Source organism: Erythrolamprus reginae, chromosome 5 (assembly GCF_031021105.1).
Source record: "Erythrolamprus reginae isolate rEryReg1 chromosome 5, rEryReg1.hap1, whole genome shotgun sequence".
Lineage (NCBI taxonomy): Eukaryota > Metazoa > Chordata > Lepidosauria > Squamata > Dipsadidae > Erythrolamprus > Erythrolamprus reginae.
In genome coordinates, this window is record NC_091954.1 from 32,387,483 (window position 1) to 32,407,442 (window position 19,960).

The window sequence follows — 19,960 nt, forward strand, 5'->3', positions numbered from 1 at the left end:
GATGGCCACCGAGGTCCCTTCTCTCTCTATCATCCTGCAAGTCTCCTGAATGAGAAGGGGGTCAGACTAGATGGCCCCTGGGGCCCCTTCCATCTCTATCATTCTGTAAGTCTCCTGAATGAGAAGGGGGTCAGACTAGATGGCCCCCGAGGCCCCTTCCATCTCTATCATTCTGTAAGTATCCTGAATGAGAATGGGGTCAGACTAAATAGCCACCAAGGTCCCTTCCCTCTCTATCATTCTGTGAGTCTCCTGAATGAGAAAGTGGGTCAGACTAGATGGACACTGAGTTCCCTTCTGTATCATTCTGTAAGTCTCCTGAATGAGAAAGTGGGTCAGACTAGATGGTCTCTGAGGTTTCTTCCCTCTCTATCATTCTGTAAGTCTCCTGAATGAGAAGGGGGTCAGACTAGATGGCCACCAAGGTCCCTTCCATCTCTATCATTCTGCAAGTCTCCTGAATGAGAAGGGGGTCAGACTAGATGGTCTCTGAGGTTTCTTCCCTCTCTATCATTCTGTAAGTCTCCTGAATGAGAAGGGGGTCAGACTAGATGGCCACCAAGGTCCCTTCCATCTCTATCATTCTGTAAGTCTCCTGAATGAGAAGGGGGTCAGACTAGATGGCCACCAAGGTCCCTTCCCTCTCTATCATTCTGCAAGGCTCCTGAATGAGAAGGGGGTCAGACTAGATGGCCACCAAGATCCCTTCCATCTCTATCACTCTGTAAGTCTCCTGGATGAGAAGGGGGTCAGACTTGATGGCCACCGAGGTCCCTTCTCTCTCTATCATCCTGCAAGTCTCCTGAATGAGAAGGGGGTCAGACTAGATGGCCCCCGAGGCCCCTTCCATCTCTATCATTCTGTAGGTATCCTGAATGAGAATGGGGTCAGACTAAATAGCCACCAAGGTCCCTTCCCTCTCTATCATTCTGTGAGTCTCCTGAATGAGAAAGTGGGTCAGACTAGATGGCCACTGAGTTCCCTTCCCTCTGTATCATTCTGTAAGTCTCCTGAATGAGAAAGTGGGTCAGACTAGATGGACACTGAGGTTTCCTCCCTCTCTATCATTCTGTAAGTCTCCTGAATGAGAAGGGGGTCAGACTAGATGGCCCCCGAGGCCCCTTCCATCTCTATCATTCTGTGAGTCTCCTGAATGAGAAAGTGGGTCAGACTATATGGCCACTGAGTTCCCTTCTGTATCATTCTGTAAGTCTCCTGAATGAGAAAGTGGGTCAGACTAGATGGCCACTGAGTTCCCTTTCCTCTCTATCATTCTGTAAGTCTCCTGAATGAGAAGCGGGTCAGACTAGATGGCCACCGAGGTCCCTTCCATCTCTATCATTCTGCAAGTCTCCTGAATGAGAAGGGGGTCAGACTAGATGGTCTCTGAGGTTTCTTCCCTCTCTCTCATTCTTTAAGTCTCCTGAATGAGAAGGGGGTCAGACTAGATGGCCACCAAGGTCCCTTCCATCTCTATCATTCTGTAAGTCTCCTGAATGAGAAGGGGGTCAGACTAGATGGCCACCAAGGTCCCTTCCCTCTCTATCATTCTGCAAGGCTCCTGAATGAGAAGGGGGTCAGACTAGATGGCCACCAAGATCCCTTCCATCTCTATCACTCTGTAAGTCTCCTGGATGAGAAGGGGGTCAGACTTGATGGCCACCGAGGTCCCTTCTCTCTCTATCATCCTGCAAGTCTCCTGAATGAGAAGGGGGTCAGACTAGATGGCCCCCGGGGCCCCTTCCATCTCTATCATTCTGTAAGTCTCCTGAATGAGAAGGGGGTCAGACTAGATGGCCCCCGAGGCCCCTTCCATCTCTATCATTCTGTAAGTATCCTGAATGAGAATGGGGTCAGACTAAATAGCCACCAAGGTCCCTTCCCTCTCTATCATTCTGTGAGTCTCCTGAATGAGAAAGTGGGTCAGACTAGATGGACACTGAGTTCCCTTCTGTATCATTCTGTAAGTCTCCTGAATGAGAAAGTGGGTCAGACTAGATGGCCACTGAGTTCCCTTTCCTCTCTATCATTCTGTAAGTCTCCTGAATGAGAAGCGGGTCAGACTAGATGGCCACCGAGGTCCCTTCCATCTCTATCATTCTGCAAGTCTCCTGAATGAGAAGGGGGTCAGACTAGATGGTCTCTGAGGTTTCTTCCCTCTCTATCATTCTGTAAGTCTCCTGAATGAGAAGGGGGTCAGACTAGATGGCCACCAAGGCCCCTTCCATCTCTATCATTCTGTAAGTCTCCTGAATGAGAAGGGGGTCAGACTAGATGGTCTCTGAGGTTTCCTCCCTCTCTATCATTCTGTAAGTCTCCTGAATGAGAAGGGGGTCAGACTAGATGGCCACCAAGGTCCCTTCCCTCTCTATCATTCTGCAAGTCTCCTGAATGAGAAGGGGGTCAGACTAGATGGCCACCAAGATCCCTTCCATCTCTATCACTCTGTAAGTCTTCTGGATGAGAAGGGGGTCAGACTTGATGGCCACCGAGGTCCCTTCTCTCTCTATCATCCTGCAAGTCTCCTGAATGAGAAGGGGGTCAGACTAAATGGCCACTGAGTTCCCTTCCCTCTGTATCATTCTGTAAGTCTCCTGAATGAGAAGGGGGTCAGACTAGATGGCCCCCGAGGCCCCTTCCATCTCTATCATTCTGTGAGTCTCCTGAATGAGAAAGTGGGTCAGACTATATGGCCACTGAGTTCCCTTCTGTATCATTCTGTAAGTCTCCTGAATGAGAAAGTGGGTCAGACTAGATGGCCACTGAGTTCCCTTTCCTCTCTATCATTCTGTAAGTCTCCTGAATGAGAAGGGGGTCAGACTAGATGGCCACCGAGGTCCCTTCCATCTCTATCATTCTGTGAGTCTCCTGAATGAGAAAGTGGGTCAGACTAGATGGCCACTGAGGTCCCTTCCCTCTCTATCATTCTGTGAGTCTCCTGAATGAGAAAGTGGGTCAGACTAGATGGCCACTGAGGTCCCTTCCCTCTCTATGATTCTGTAAGTCTCCTGAATGAGAAGGTGGGTCAGGTCAGACTAGATGGCCACTGAGTTCCCTTTCCTCTCTATCATTTTGTGAGTCTCCTGAATGAGAAGGTGGGTCAGACTAGATGGCCACCAAGGTCCCTTCCCTCTCTACCATTCTGTAAGTCTCCTGAATGAGAAGGTGGGTCAGGTCAGACTAGATGGCCACTGAGTTCCCTTTCCTCTCTATCATTCTGTAAGTCTCCTGAATGAGAAGGGGGTCAGACTAGATGGCCACCGAGGTGTGTGTTTGTGTATGAAAGAGCAAACTGTCCCATTCTTTCCTTCCAAAAGTAGCATTTTGTAACAACCGTTCTGATTGGATGGTGGCGAAGTGTCCCATGTGGCCAAAAGGCTGTGGCTGAATTTGGATTTTTGTGGCCAAAGGGCTGGGGCCAAGAGCTAGGGGCCTTTGGGCGAGGGAGTGAAGTCAGCGGCCGATCAGCTGCTGCGGAGGAAAGAGCTTCATCCAACTGGCGGAGGCAAAAAGTCCCATTCCCCACTGTAATTGCTTGTCTCAATTAACTATAAAGCTGGTACGCTTATATTCAAATTATTCCTTTCTGTTCTCCGTTACAATCTTCTGAATCTTTACAATAAAATGTATTTTAAATAATGTGATTAAAATGCCTCATAATGAAATGGTGTACTACCATGTTTCCCTGAAACAAGACCCTGTCTTATATTGTTTTGAACCCTGAAATAAGCGCTTGGCCTTATTGCCATGCACTCAGAAGCCTGATTGGGTAGTAAACTAGAGTCTCTAGCAATGTTCCCTCTAATTTTTTTTTTTGGTGTGGGCAGAAAAATATAGTGTCTGAGAGGCAGTCCCTTTGGGACTGGGCGGCATAGAATTATGTATGTATGTATGTATGTATGTATGTATAAATAAGTAAACATAAACAAACAAAAAATAAATAAAATAAAATAAAAATCCTCTTCTTTTTTATTAAAAGAAATTAATAATAAAACAAAATCAAAATCTATAATTCTATATAGTTCTAAAATTCTGATCCAATTTTACGAATTAATACATCCTAATATTAATCAACACCTAAATATATCTTTTACCATCATTCCATAGTCAATCCATATTTAATAATCAATCATCCCTCAAATTTCTACCACTGTTCTCATTTCGAGGTACCTCTCCTGTCTCCCCCTTTTCTCTCTCTCTCTCATTTATTTATTTATTTAATTGAATTTGTATGCCGCCCTTCTCCGAGGACTCAGGGCAGCTCACAGCATATACAAGAAACAAAACAATAATATGAATCCAATTAATTAATAAATAATACTACATTAAAACAACCATTTAATTTAATTAAAAAAGGAAAATCTATCAAACCAACCATTCAGCACTCATACTTAAACATTCATTGGTCAGGGGGAAGATTTAAAAGTCCCAAGCCTGGCAGCAAAGATGAGTTTTTAAGCTCATTTGTTTCTCATTTCTCTTTCCTCCCTTTTCTCTCGTTCCTTCCCGCTCTCACTCTTTTTCCATCCTTTTCTCTTCCCCCCTTGTTTGTATGTGTGTGTGAACTCTTGAACCATTTCCAAAAACAGGTGAGGGCTGGGGTTTTTTTTCTCTGTTATTATTTGGGTGCTTTTTACCATATGCTTTAAATCAAGAGTCACTTCTCTCTCTCTTTTGTTTCTCTTTCCTCTCATTCTCTGCCTCAATCATTTTCTCATTTCTCTTTTTTCTCCCCTTTTTTCTCTCATTTCCTTCCTCTCCTCTCTCTCTTGCTTTCTCTCTCTCTCCCCCCCCTCTTGCTACCTGTTTAACGGTGGCGGATGCTCTTGATGCGAGCTGCCACCGTCTCGTGCTTGTCTTCACTGTAGCGGGATTGGGCGGCGGAGGGGACACATATGCGGAGGGGGAGGAGGCAAAGTTCAGGGATGGGCCCAGAGCAGCAGCAACCGCTGCCTACTCCGCCCCATGCTTTGGCCACACCGGGGCCGAGTAGGCCGAGGCCAGGCCCGTCGCCCCTGGCTCCAAGGGGCAGCCCCCATTGCGGCGGCGGGGGAGGAGGTGAAGCTCGGGGATGGGCCCAGAGCAGCAGCCGCCACCGCCTACTCCACCCTGTGATTCGGCCGCACCATTGCGGCGGCGAGGGAGGAGGCGAAGCTCGGGAACGAGTCCCACCGCACCCAGAATGCGGATCCCCTGGGCTAACTCCTCCAACGCTGCACGGGTGGGTATCACAGCCGGGACAGCCTTGGATATCAGGGCCGCCGATGCCAAAGCGGGGAGGCGAAGAGAAGGAGGAGGACCAAGGGATGAGAGGCCCCCTGGGCAGGAGCCTCGTGCAAGCAGCCCCACGTATCGAGGAAGCGGCGGTGGCCAGACCCAGACATCGCTGGTGGGCGGAAAAACCTGAAAGCCGCGGAGGAAACTCAGCTTCTGGTCTCGCAACTTTTTGCTCTTCACGGCCTCAGCAAAAGGTTGCGAGACCGGAAGCTGAGCTTCCTTCTTTGCAGCTTCCAAGTTTTTCTGGGCGATAGAATCTGCTGGGGGGAGTGGGGAGATTTGAGATCTCCACGCTTGAATGGGAATCTTCTGTGCTGAGATCTCAAATCTCCTGCGCTATAGCGCATGGTAGAGGGAACAGTAGTCTCTAGTAAGACTGGAATTCAAAACAGTTTCTAAGAATGTTTCCAAATTGCCTTAATGTACAGTCCCTTACTGACTTTTTTTGAATGCGTTCTGTATCACTAAACATATTTGTTTTACAAAGGTCCTGTCCATTTGTTACTGTAGGAGTTAACAGCATTTGGAAAACCAAAAAAAAACCGGTCTTCCTTCAATATATTTGTTTCTGAACATTTCCAAGAAATCAAAGGCACCTCAAATAAGGTAAACAAAATGAAATGGCAACTAACATAAAGTGTTAAACTTTGTATTACTTCAAATCCCTGAAATGTATTGGTATACTATCCCACTCCCCCAGTGAATAAAATTAACGGTGGCAAAAAATAATATACAAGTAGTCCTCAAGTTACGAGCACAATTGAGCCCACAAATTTTTGTTGCTGAATGAAATATTTATTAAAATGAGTTTGCCCTATTTTATGACTTATTGTCACCGTTGTTAAGTGAATCATTGCATTTGTTAAGTTAGTAACGTAGTTCTTAAATAAATCTGGCTTCCCCATTTACTTTGCTTGCCAGAAGGTTTCAAAAATTGAATATATGACCCCATGCCATTGTAGCCATCATAAATATGAATCACTTGCCAAGCCTCTAAATTTTGATTGTGTTATGATGGGGATGCTACAACAGTTGTGTGAAAAATAGTCATAAGTCCTTTTTTCAGTGCCGTTGTAACTTTAAATGGTCACTAAATGAATTTTGGTTGTAAAATAAATTTCTTACTTTGGACTTCATGCAAAGCCAAGTAGGTAAATAATTAGTTTACAGTTTCCTATTTGTACTTACAGTGATTCGATTTTGCTAGATATAAACCAGTAATTTTTTCATGTAATTTATCATAGCTGTCCTCTATATTAAGTATTCCAATCGATGTATGAATTTTGATTGATTCCTATTATTAAGAGTTAGTAAGTTGGCAGAAATGTTAAATACTGAACAGAAAAGTTCTCAATGGAGGCTTTTCTCTTTTCCTTGAACTCTAATAGATTGAGCACAGCCTCTGCATGAACTATAATGTTTAAAATTGTCAAGAATGACCCTTAATAACTAAACTTAACAGTAGGGAAGACTCAAAAAGTAAGTCTATTCACCCAAGACCTATTTCTGAGATCTATCCTTGATTACATTTTGAAAGTTGTACTTTCCACATAAACCTACAATGGTTACATCTAATACATGACATAATACATTAAGAAATAGATTATTTTCAGGTAACTAATAAGACCTTTTTATATTCTGACTCCATCTTGAATTGTTTTTCAGACAATGTTGTAGTGACAATTTTTTTTTGCTAATTTTCCTTTTGTGTGTGTGTGGGGTGGTGGTGGTTTAGCAGCTAATTTAAAGTTGTAGATATTATTTCCAGTTTCAACAATAGATTATTCTCTCTTTGGAAATCTGTGTCTGAAAGCAATGTTAGGGTCGTTTAGTTTAAATAAGCTAGCAAGTAAGAATTAAGAAAAGTTCTTTATAATTTATCTTCTTTTGTCATTCTACTTTTCATTCCTGCTTCATCCATAACTCTCAAAAGAAAATAATTTTGCTAAAACTGTGATTTTATTAAATGTGAATCACTTATTATTTATATCTATACTTGTAGATTCTCACAAGTACCATATAAATTGATTGAAGAGCAGTATAAAATTAATTATAATTTATTTACCTTGGATCATTTGGTAGTCTCATTTTAGAGTAATACATATTGCCCAATATAAGTACAGAACAAAGTGACTAGGGGATTTCCACATAATTTTAGTCAATTATTCTTTTCTTTTTTTTCTTTTCATGTAGGAAAAATTTAAAGTGTTATGTGAAGAATGGAGAAATCTCCCCAATCCCCAAAAGCAGGTAATTTCATAAAACTGGTATTGATGCCAAGTAAGTTTAGCCTGATATCTAAATTAGGAATATCATGTTTAATTCTGCAGCCAATGGTTTTAGAATATTAATTGAATGCCCTATTGCGAAAGGAGTTATTGTCTATTTCATAGTTCTAATTATTGAAACAAATGCATATATGAACCTAAGACTATTGATCTATTATGTCCGAATTATGATTTGTTTTATCAAGTGAAAAATCAGAAAGAATGTATTAGTAAAATGTTTAAATCTCCTCATTCACAAAGCAGCTCCTTTTATCAGATGAAATAAGCTATATCATGAAAGTATGCTATTCCATAAAATTGTGTGTGTGTGTGTGTGTGTGTGTGTGCGTGTATGTGTATTTATGTATATATAACATATTTTGCTGATAATGAAAAGGAAGGGAGACCACGTAGATCTATTTTGGGCTTATTTGCCTTCATCAGGTAGCCACACCCTTACTGGGATTTGAACCTGGGGCCTCTGCCTTTATATATATATAAAATTTGGTTCAGAGGAGAGAAGAAATCAGAGTTCTCTATGAATTGTAGTAGGACGGCCATGTTACTCTTAGAACAGCCAACAATCAAGAATCTAGTATACTGCTTTGTACAGTAATACAGTACTTTTTACAACCAGTCTTTGAATGGTAAACATTGCAAAATTCACTAATATTGAAACGCTGAAACAATATTTGTAGTTTTGACAACATCTCAGTTATATTTTGCAGTGGCATCCTTCAGTATCGAAAGACCATGGTATGCTCTGTATTCCCCATGCTAAGTTATATACTTTTTCAGTTAATATGGGCAAATTTGCCTTAAGGTCTGTTTTTTTTTTTACCTTAAGATTAGAGCATAGTTCCATTTGCCAGATATGAAGGCTTATCTTGCCTGTTTCAAACAGATAATATATCAGCTAACCAAGCTCTTGATTCCCTCCCCCCTCAGGAATTTGCATGATTTGTATAAACAGTTCCTCTGTAATGTTAAATCCTGTGAAACTTTACAGGTGGTTGAGGTTTTGCAGAGAAATGCTTTTGTATGACAATTTGTGCAGAGATTATTTTGGAACCCCATTTCTTTGCAACTGTTTCATACATGAAACTAAACCATAATGAGGTTCGTTTCATTTTGGTTTAGAGAGTATGCAGACCAAGCCATAAAGGTTTGTAAATTGTCATTTATACCTTTGCACAATTCATATGAATTGTTTTCAATCTGGGATTAATCAAAATGCGGTTAAAGATTGTGACTAAATATATATGACTAGTTTATATGCTACTTTGCAGGTCTACTGCCAGCTTGCAGAAGATGATAAGATTCGCTATGAAAATGAAATGAGATCATGGGAAGAGCAAATGAAAGCAAGTGGGCATGGAGATGTTCTAAATTATAAATTCACACGAAAATTTAAAAAACCTGTAACAGAACCTTTAAGCTGAAAATATATATTTGAAAAGCAAGATTGTTTCATCAGCTACAAAGAAAACCAGTGCAAGAGTAAAGCTGTCTGAAGAATAAGTTTAAAAATGTCTTATTCATTATTCCTGACTGCAAGTGAAAATAATTTGTCATTTATTGAGGGTTATTCCCCATAAATACAATTATTTTACTTTTTTTGTAAGCAGTCAAGCATTTGTAATCAAGTTTATGGAAATTTTAGTGATTGCTAATCATGAGAAAGGTTGATTTTTTTTTCAAAAGTGTCTAACTATTGGACATAGATTTTTTTTAAATTAAAACAACTTGAAGTACAAACCCGTGTCTTCTGATTTATAGGAATTTAATTGAAATATTTATTACAGTAATTTAGTGCTTGTGTGTGTATGTTTGTGTGTATGTATGATATACCGTATTTTTCGGAGTATGAGACCAGAGTATAAGATTGATGATACTTAGTTTTTGGGAAGGAAAATGAGGTGGGGTGGGGTGGAAATCTGCCTACCAGATATTCATCTGGCTAGCGTCCCTTCTAGTCAGCTTCATTCAGCACATTATTTTATCCCCTGGTTAGGGCTTTAAAAAAAACCTTATTTGGAGAGAGTAACAATGAAAGAGCTTGCAAGCTGATAAGAGCTGGGAACATTGTTAGCACCTGGTTGGAAAGAAACATTCAGAGCAAGTAGAGCAATGAAAAAACAACCTGCAAAGACTTAGGGCTTAGAAAATATTCTTTGCAGGGAAAAACAATGAGAGACTGCAAGGTAAGAGCTGGGAACATTGTTAGCAGCTAGTTAGGGCTGAAAAAAAAGCTACATTCAGAATATAAGACACACCCAGATTTTTAGCCTCTTTTAGGGAGGAAAAGGCTGTGTCTTATACTCTGAAAAATATGGGTGTGTGTATCAGTGGTGGGCTCCTGCTGGTACAGCAAATTGTGCACAGCTCTGCGGCTCTGGTATGTGAATGGGATTGCATGCAATTTTGCTTCCCACATCTGTGCAGGTAGCAAAATCTCAGACAGGGACGCACGTGCATGCACATTTTGGCAAATTTTGCTTAGCCATAGCAGCAGGAGTCCATCACTGGTGTGTGTGTGTGTGTGTGGATATATGTATGTACGTATAACATTTTTGCTGAGCATGAATATAGATACAGTATATATATATGTATGTAAAGTTTTGTGCATTTCGTCAGACTTCAGCGTGAAGATGGTGAGTGTGATCTTGCTGAAACGTTGCAAAAACACTCATAATATTACACAGGAAAAAACCTTATAAGGTTTATGCAAAATATATTTGTATTTTTAGATCTGGCAGTGATTAGCACTGCAGTAGCACTTAGCACTTATACCATTTCACAGGGCTTTACAGCCCTCTAAGTGGTTTACAGAGAGCATTCAGGTGAAACTCGAAAAATTAGAATATGCAAAAGTCCATTTCAGTAATGCAACTTAAAAGGTGAAACGTAATATATGAGATTCATTATAAATACAAGTCAAGCTAGTTCAAGCCCAAGCCAAGTACTGAGTACATAAGCATGCTTATAGTTTTCAGAAATCCGATATTCTACGTACAATCCTTATTTTATTGATTGCATGTAATCTAATTTTCTGAGATAGTGAATTTGTGGTTGAGTTGTACGCCATAATCATCACAATTATGGCAAACCATGTCCTCATGCAAGATTTCACCTTGCGCCACATGCACAGGAGCCAAACCTGGTGCTGGGTGTGTCTGCACATGCCCGCTGCCAGGAGCGTACGAGTACTGTTGGTAGGGGGTAACCCCTCGCTGACAATAATATACCCATCCTTCACATTAAGCGGAGCATATCACTCAGGTAATCTTCAATTTACAATGGTTTATTTAGTGACCATTCCAAGTTACCAACGGCACTGACAAAAAGTGACTTATGACTCTTATTCACAGTTACAGCCTTTGCAGCATCCCTAGGATCCTGCAATCAAAATTCAGCCCCTTGGCAACTGGTTCATATTTATGACAGTTGCTGTATCCCATGGCCACCTGATCAAAGTCAGATTCACTTAACTCCGTTATTAACTCAACAAATGCAGTGATTCAGTTGACAACCGTGGCGAGAAAGGTCATAAATCGGGGCAAAACCCACTTCAAGAAATGTCTCAACAGTTTTCACCTCAATTTCGGTCGTAAGACGAAGACTACCTGTAAGGGCGCTTCTACCCATTTCCCTGTCTCCGGGCAGGCAAAGTTGGCTCTTCTATGATACGTGGACTTCAACTCCCAGAATTCCTGAGCTATCATGATTGACTCGGGAATTCTGGGAGTTGAAGTCCACAAGTCATAGAAAAGCCAACTCTGCCTGTCCTTTGCCCTATCTCTACGGTTTCACGCTCCCCGGGTCCTTCGGTTTCCTTGACTTCCTTTGTTTGCGACATCGATTGACCCGCGCCGCAAAGTAAAAGGGAGGGAGGGAGGTCACGACCGGCGGGAAAGCCGGGCGCGTGCGCGTTGTCTAGCAGGGAGGAGGGAGAGGCAGCGGTCCCGCTTTCTGGCATGCGCACAAGTGACTCCTGTTTGTCGCGGGAAAGAAAAAGGGGTTGGTGGGGGGGGGGAGAACAATAAACGCCTAACATCAACAGGATGGGTTTGCTGGAGCTGTGCCGGGAGGCCTTCGGTGCGGGCGACCTGTACCAGGTGCTGGGCGTGAAGCCGGAGGCGTCAGCCAATGAGATCCGCCGGGGTTACCACAGGGTCTCCCTCCGGGTGCATCCGGACCGCGCTGAGCCGGCTGATAAGGAGCGCTGCACCCGGCATTTCCAGGTAAGAACCGAGCTCCCCGGGGCGGTTTATTTTCCCTGGACCGCAGAGTGTGTGGGGGGGAGCTGAGGGGAAGTTACTTTGGACCAATACGGGGATGGCAGACCACCAGGAAATCCCAGGGCTGCATGGAAGGGGCGTGCATAAGTGCACCAGCATGCCTTCCGTCCCGTCTTAATGTTTCTCTCTTACCAGTATCATGCATATAAACATTGTTATATCTTTGTATACTACGAATACGTACTTGACAAAATAGAAAGGTAGGTTGGTGGATAGACACAGGACACACACACACAGTTATAATGTCTTCCCCTGACCAACTAATGTTTTTAGTATGATTTTATTGAATGAATGCTAATGAAAGTTTTTAAAGTTATAATTTTTAAAGATTATTTTTAAGATTTTTGTTATGGATGTTAATTGGATTACTACGCTATTGTATCTTTGTATATGTTGTGAGCCGCCCCGAGTCCTTGGAGAGGGGCGGGATACAAATCCAAATAAATAATAAATAAATAAATAAATGTCAGATATATAAACATTGTTATATCTTTGTATACTACCAATACCTAGTTGGCAAAATAGATAGGTAGATAGGTAGGTAAACAGAGACAGACATGACACACACACAAATTCTGTTCTAAAAGGGTGCTTCAGGGCACACAAGGCACGAATATAGCATTTAAGCTTTACTTTGTATGTTATACAAAAGTTACACACATGCATGCACACACACATCTTAGAAGAAGCGGGGCAAATTGTCTTGAAGAAAGCCACAGGGATGGCTTCATTTGGTCTCCTGAAGTTGAACTCTGGGAAAAACTCTTTAAGAGGTGACCGTCTTGGTTAACCTCAATGAAAGCTAACTTGGGATGGGCCTAGTGGTTAAATGAGGATTGGAAAGTTGTTCTGCCACTTTTCTCCATTCTGTGCTGAGGACATTTTTAAAAAAAGGCAGGGGTAAAATACAAGAAAATCCATGTCAGTTAGTCAGGGCAACAGTACTACAAAACCCATATTGGCAAGGATCGCAAAGGCCAGATACTGGGTGACCCGCCTGAGACAGAGAAAACTAGCAAGTGGCAACATTTCCACTCATTGCATTGGGGGCAGAGGGGGGGAGTAGACAGAAAGTGGACACCCAGGAGAAATCTAATGGACAAAATATAAATATTGGAGATTTAAGCTAGTCTGGCAATTGTTCTGCCGGCGTGTCTCAACTGCCCGTAATTACAGGATAATTATTCTGACCACACGATAAAAGGAAAACCCAAAACTTTTTATAAACAGAAACATCTCCCTTTTTAAATGTCAAAGGGATTTTCTGGTACACACAAGGCACAGGTTAAATGCAATCCAATTGCTCACCCAATAACTGGGAAATTGAGTCCAATTCTAAAGTCCAGAGAGTCCACACACACAATCCAGAACAGCAAAAACCACGATCTTGACGAAACAATAAATCAGATAAACTGCCATGAGACTAAAACATCAGGCTGCACTTTTATCTGTAGCACTAATTACAGCAGCCCCACCCAACCACAGGTGGCCTCATTTTCTCTTATAATAATCCTTCAGTTGTTGTCTCCTATGCATCACTCTACGCATGTGTGGATGTGTCATTAATTCTTGTTCAGAATCCAGGGATGATACAGATGACTGATCTCCTCCTGGGCTGTCTGCCAAACTCCCCTCTTCCCTGTCACTCACGCTTCCTTGGTCAGAGGAGATTTTGTCGGTGTTGTGGTTAGCTCTGGCCCAGCTCCTGCCCCAAGGACTGTGGATGTGGGGGAGACATCCACATGCTGCTGGCCTGTTTTGCCCCCGGGTGGAATCTGATGATGAAGGCTCCTCTGACCAAGAAGACATGAGTGACAGGGAGGAGGAGAGTGTGGCAGACAGCTCAGAAGGAGATCAATTATCTAGCTCCTCCTTGGATTCAGAGTCTTCGGAGAGGGGCGGCATACAAATCTAAGTAATAAAGAGTTAATGATACAGCCACGCATGCGGAGAGCGATGCATAGGCAACAACTGAGAGATTATTATCAAAGAAAATGAGGCCACCTGTGGTTGGGTGGGGCTGTGAGGCTGTTATAAAGCATGTGGGTTTGGCCATTGTGGAGGATTATCTGATCCTTGTGTTTCATGACTGCTTTACTGACTGACTTGTATGTGCTGATTTTTCCCTGCTTGGAAACTAAACCAGAGCAAAGTGTGTTTCACTTTGTGAAAGAAGGACTTTGAATTGCCTCACAGCTGCAAGCTAAATATCACAGGACTGATAAGGGACTTGTATAAATTAGCAGTTTGTTGGGAGATGAGTGCTCTTTGCTATACCAAAAGAGGGCTTAATTTAAGTGAATTTTCATTATAAAGAACGTTGTTTTGAATTTTCAAAAGCGTGTGTGTCTGAAATTTGTACCTGTGAATTTTTGGGAGGATTCTACCAGAGAGCCCGACAGAACAGTCGGCAGATTCTACTGGGAGCAAAACAGGCATGTGGATGTCTCCCTCACATCCACCTCCACATTCCTTGGGGCAGGAGCTGGGGCAGAGCTAACCACAACAGCAATTAGCCTGGTTGAGATTCTGGATGGGCTACTATGAACTTTAAACTGTCATTCTCTGGCTAGCTTTTGGGCTTGATGTAACTTTCTAGGACTGGGTGGAGGGGGAGGGGAAGTAGCAGTAACAATAGCATTTAATAAACCGCTTCATAGTGCTTTCAGACTAGCAAAGTCAGTAGGAAGCCAAATTCGCTTAACAAGTGAATGCTAACTTATCAACAGCAGTGATTCACTTAAAAACAGTGGAAAGGTCATAAAATGGGGCAAAACTCACTTAACAAATGTTTCACTTAACAGAAATTTTGGGCTCAATACCTGCATTATTGTTATACTGTGGTTTTGAGGTTTGACTTTGAATTGTAGGCTGCTTAGAATTAAATGAAGCAGCATAAATGTGCTTGCAGTAAATACATTAAATTGTTATTTTTATAAAAAGCTTATACATCAGAAGAACAAATCATAGAAACATAGAAGATTGATGGTAGAAAAAGACCTCATGGTCATCTAGTCTGCTTTTATACTATTTCCTATATTTTATCTTAGGATTATTATCCCAGACATGTTTAAATTCAGTTACTGTGGATTTACCAACCACGTCTGCTGGAAGTTTGTTCCAAGCATCTACTACTCTTTCAATAAAATAATATTTTCTCACGTTGCTTCTGATCTTTCCCCCAACTAACCTTAAATTGTGCCCCCTTGTTCTTGTGTTCACTTTTTGAAGATTCAGTTGTTTTGCTTTTTAAAAATGAGTTTAAAAGTGATTACTTTAAACTCTGCTTAGAGTGGCCCTAATCACAAATTGATGTTCAGTACAGTAGTAGATTTACTATTAGAAAGAATTATGATAATGTAACATTTTTAATCCTAAAATAAGCCTTTTGGAAGAGGGAAGGGGAAGGGGGCAAGCCATTTATTGAATTATTGAGGTTTGTCTCTATTCTCCTAGATCCTGGGCAAGGTTTATGCAGTACTAAGTGATGAGGAACAGCGGGCTCTGTACGATGAACAAGGGATTGTGGATGAGGAATCAACTGTGTTGACTCAAGATTGTAACTGGGAAGAATACTGGAGGTTGCTGTTTAAAAAAGTGAGTTGTGTTTTCTTTTACTGTGTACTAACTATATAATTGAATTGCCAGAATTAAGATTTCTAGGATAACATTTTGTATATACAGTGGTACCTCTATCTATAAACGCCACCATTTATGAACTTTTCTAGATAAGATGTTCAAGATTTTGTTTGCCTCTTCTCAAGAACCATTTTCCATTTACAAACCCGAGCCTCTGAAACTGTAACCGGAAAAGGCAGGGAGAAGCCTCCGCGGGGCCTCTCTAGGAATCTCCTGGGAAGAAACAGGGCCTCCACCCTCCCTGTGGTTTCCCTAATCGCACACATTATTTGCTTTTACATTGATTCCTATGGGAAAAATTGATTTTTCTTACAAACTTTTCTACTTAAGAGCCTGGTCATGGAACAAATTAAGTTTGTAAGTAGAAGTACCACTGTATTATTGCGTAAGTTTTGTATAATAATTATTTTACCATAGACTTTTATCATAGCTAAAGCCAGTTGCTAGGGTTCTTTTCTTTTTTTAATTACCTCATTGTTCCTGATATGGGCAGCAAACAAATTTAATAAAAAAGACTTAGTGAAAGCTATAATTAAAGAGAAGTTCTGATAATTCTGGAATTTTATATAAATGGCAGAAATTAATTTTTAAATTCATTTTTGCCAAAATCCAAGTAGCTTGTACTTTTTTTACTCTGAACCCTAAAAATTCTGAAGTTACTAATGAACATGGGCCTTGCATGTGAGCTTCCCAAAGTTATAACTTTAGAATCTCCAAATAGAACAGGAAAATATTCAGCTCAAAGCTCACAGAAACTTCTGCTGAACTAGATAAATTGCTGATTTTACTTAAATTGAAACTGCCTTCTCTAGTTCTACACTCCACACAGAGAGTACCTTCTTATTTCATAAAGATTTGGTTCAGATGAGCTTGAATGATTGGAAAAGAAAAACCTTTTTAAATACAGTAACAGAGAATGTGGAATGTAGAAAATATTTCTAACGAGTTTGTTTTTAAAAAGTGTTTAATTTTTTTTAAATCAATTAGATAACTGTAAAAAATATTCAAGATTTTGAAAAGAAATACAAAAATTCCGCAGAAGAACTGGAAGACGTTAAAGATGCATATGAAGACTTTAAAGGCGATATGGACAAAATCATGGAGTCTGTGCTATGTGTCGATTATACAGATGAATCAAGAATAAGACAGATTATTCAACATGCTATTGATTCTGGAGAACTTCCATCTTATAAATCTTTTGTAAATGAGTCTAAGAAAAAGATAAATGCAAGGAAAAGGAAGGTATGTGTAACTCATGATATTTATTATTAAAGCTTGTAACACTAAATATAATTCTAAATATATCAGTGTATCTTTATATTATAATCCTCAAGTTTATAAATCAAAGCAGAATTGTTGAAAGTGACTAACCCTCTTATATTTTGTATTATATTACATTCTAGTGATTTATTTAGAAAATATTTTCTAAAATTATGAACATGATAAATCTAAAGTTAGTTAGTCAATGACATACTACTATGCATATGTGTTTATTTCAAGTTTAGTAAAACAGTTATTAAGCTATTGTATTTATTCCTGGGGATTAACTTTACCGTAAATTCATGTGTGGCTTTGGCCAATTTGACTTAAAGAATGGTTGCTTTAGAAGTATTTCCTTAAATGTTAAATAAATTGCAGTTGGTGATTTGAGTTAGGAAAGAAATGGATTCAGTATTGTTGCTTTTTTAGGCAGAAAAGGAAGCTAAAGAGGCAGAAGAATACAGAGAAGAAATGGGACTTGGTGAAGGAGATGATGATCTGAAAGTATTAATTCAAGTAAGGTTATGAAAAGACATTTGAAGATCATTGGGGAAAAATAATTTCTAAACTGATTAAAGAGTTCATAAAATGTCAAAATAAAATTTAGCCCACAGTGACTCACATTGGAACAAAGAATTTTACTTCTTGATAGAGGTTCTGAGTTGAGCTGTAATTTTCCTACACAAAACACAGCAATAATCTGGGAATGTTTCTGATCTTTGTAGCATATTTAATTAACAGGCATTTTGATAATAGTAATTCATGGGTATATAGTTTCTTACTTTATCATTTTTAAACAGTTTTGATTCTTTCAGCAATCTTATTTTAAATTTTAGCCCATTTTAGCTGTTTTAGTATTGGATTGTCACATGCTGTTTTTACCACTGTTATTAGCCACCCCAAGTCCACGGAGAGGGGTGGCATACAAATCCAATAAATAAATAAATAAATAAATAAATAAAATACTTTTAATGTAGATGTTATTGTACAGTTTCTGAATTATTTCAATAAATAATGTAATTTATTTATTTTATTAATTGGATTTGTATGCCGCTCCTCTCTGAGGACTGGACAGACCGTAATCTGTTCAATTAACTTTGTCATTAAGCAGAATAGTAGTTAAGCAAATCCATGACTGCAAAGATTGCTTATTGTTGCAGTCTCATTCAGATAAAGTTCTCTAGTGCAGGCCTGTCAAACTGGCAGTCTACACAGGCCATGCCCATCCCAGCTCCGCAGAGGCAAAAAACATCACTATACATCGCAATACAGCCTGTAATGTGAGCAGGTTTGACACGCCTGTTCTAGTGCATTATGCCAGCGTTACTCTCACTCTTATATTCTTAGTTGCAACACTTTAATGTAAGTGTATACGTTACTAAGAATTATTTTTACTATCATTTATTACCATCTTTGCAAATGGTCACTACCTGAGATAGTTGCTAAATGAGAAGCTATAATGCTTTTTATAATAGAAACTAATATTTTGCTTTTATTAACCAACTTGTTTTTATTCTATTTAACAGAGCAGAATGGGTAGTAGAAAAAAGGAAATGGAAGATTTTGTGGCTCGGATGGAAGCAACGTATGCAAACAAATCCAAAAAAGGAGGAAAGAAAACAACTGCTAAAAAATGACTGGTTTTATAAACGATCTTCATTTATCTCTAATTTGCAGCACACTTTCAGCAATTAATCGATGTGAAAGAAAAAACAAAGGGTTTTAGATACAGTTAGCAAATTTAAAGCAAAATAGCTTGAACGTTTTGGAGGAACAGCTTTTCTGCACAGAAAACTTGATCAAAACCTTTCACTATTATATTTCTGTAAAATAATATTGTTTGTTAAGTTGAATGTAAAATCTTTAAAAATTAAAAAAAATGAGCAAATTATGAAACTTAAATGTGTTTACAGAAGTGAAACTTATAGGAATTTTGAAACATTTTGAAATGACATATTGTTAAGTCAACTTTTCATAGGTGCAGTAGGTAAACTATTATCAGGGCAGTGCTAGATGATTGTTTGTATACAGTACATCCATTAGGATTCTAATTCTACAAGTAATTTTAACAGTGCTGCATGAACTGAAATTTTATTGGTGTTAATTCAGAGAGATTGAGATCTGGAAGATAAAGTTTCTTAAATGCAATTAATATGCAATTGTATCAATATTTGTGAGGGTCTGAATTCTCTGGATATGTCTTATGTAAAGGGGTGGGGATCAGTCTGAATATCTTACCTCTCAAATTCCATTCTGGAAGAGACGGTGGCTGTGGCAAAACCCATATCCAACCAGTTTGACAGGATGAAACCCAGGCTGATCGGGATATCTCTTCCAATATAATACAAACATGCAGCAAAACTGTTACTTGTAAGTTCAGACAGTCAGCAACTTGAGAGCAGTATAGGAATAAGAACTGTTGCAAAAGCAAAAATAATGCACTGGAAGGTTGCATAATTAACAGGTAAGAAATTTGAGAAATTTCCTCTTCCCAATCACATCCACTTATCCAATCAAGTCCAGCAGGAAGGGCATGTTGGGACCTCATCTACAAAGGAATGTCATCTGATGGGTCCTGAGAGCCTTTTCTGCTGTGGCACCTGCCTTTGGAACATCATTGCCTCTGATGCCAGATTGGCCCCAACATCACTGGCCTTCTGGAAAAACCTGAAAATGTGGTTTTGTTACCTGGCCTGGGGATCTGATTACATGCATATGGAGTCTTCAAAATGGCCGTGTTGCTAAGGAAATTGTCCTCGCTTGTAAATTATATTTTTTTTAAATAATTTTTAAAACTTATAATTATTTTTGTTACAATTTTTGTACTATTTTGTGATTTTTAACTATAAACTGTTCAGGGTCACACACAGTGGGGGGGGGGGAGTATTTAGTCAGACATCAGTTGCACAAGTTCTCCCACTTAAAAAGATGAGAGAGGCCTGTAATTGACATAAGTAGACCTCAACCATGAGAGACAACATGAGAAAACATATCCAGAAAAGGACATTGTCTGATTTTTAATGAATTTATTTGCAAATTGTGGTGGAAAATAAGTACAGTAGTACCTCGTGATACGAACCCCTCATCTTAATAACTTTTTGAGATACGAACCTGGGGTTCAGGATTTTTGTGCCTCTTCTTATGAACTTTTTTCACCTTACGAACCTGCCGCCGTGAACGCCGAACCCGGAAGTTCGGCCAAAGTTCGGGCTCAGC

General features: G+C 40.1%; 3 protein-coding genes across 8 annotated transcripts in view; 2 read left to right on the top strand and 1 right to left on the bottom strand.

Moving 5' to 3' along the window:
- Positions 1 to 9,302, top strand: part of TFAM (transcription factor A, mitochondrial) — a 64,015-nt gene extending 54,713 nt beyond the window's left edge. The window contains exons 5-7 of the mRNA XM_070752291.1: positions 5,788 to 5,883; positions 7,471 to 7,527; positions 8,834 to 9,302. Coding sequence (XP_070608392.1) covers positions 5,788 to 5,883; positions 7,471 to 7,527; positions 8,834 to 8,986 — 306 coding nt within the window. The 3' untranslated portion in view covers positions 8,987 to 9,302. The remainder of the gene's footprint in view (positions 1 to 5,787; positions 5,884 to 7,470; positions 7,528 to 8,833) is intronic.
- Positions 9,303 to 11,454: 2,152 nt separating this feature from the next.
- DNAJC9 (DnaJ heat shock protein family (Hsp40) member C9) lies at positions 11,455 to 18,892 on the top strand. The gene is made up of 5 exons (XM_070752308.1): positions 11,455 to 11,788; positions 15,302 to 15,442; positions 16,472 to 16,726; positions 17,174 to 17,260; positions 18,271 to 18,892. Exons 1-5 carry the CDS (start codon positions 11,609 to 11,611, stop codon positions 18,379 to 18,381), a joined length of 774 nt encoding a protein of 257 aa, XP_070608409.1. The 5' UTR covers positions 11,455 to 11,608; the 3' UTR covers positions 18,382 to 18,892.
- Positions 16,431 to 19,960, bottom strand: part of FAM149B1 (family with sequence similarity 149 member B1) — a 37,811-nt gene continuing 34,281 nt past the window's right edge. For 4 of the 6 annotated variants that reach the window (XM_070752296.1, XM_070752294.1, XM_070752293.1 and 1 more), the window contains 3 exons: positions 18,983 to 19,075; positions 17,367 to 17,422; positions 16,431 to 16,694 (listed from right to left, as the gene is read on the bottom strand). In XM_070752296.1, the coding sequence (XP_070608397.1) occupies positions 16,647 to 16,694; positions 17,367 to 17,422; positions 18,983 to 19,075 (197 nt within the window). In that variant the 3' untranslated portion in view covers positions 16,431 to 16,646. The remainder of the gene's footprint in view (positions 16,695 to 17,366; positions 17,423 to 18,982; positions 19,076 to 19,960) is intronic. The other 2 variants (XM_070752295.1, XM_070752303.1) reach the window with 1 other exon arrangement.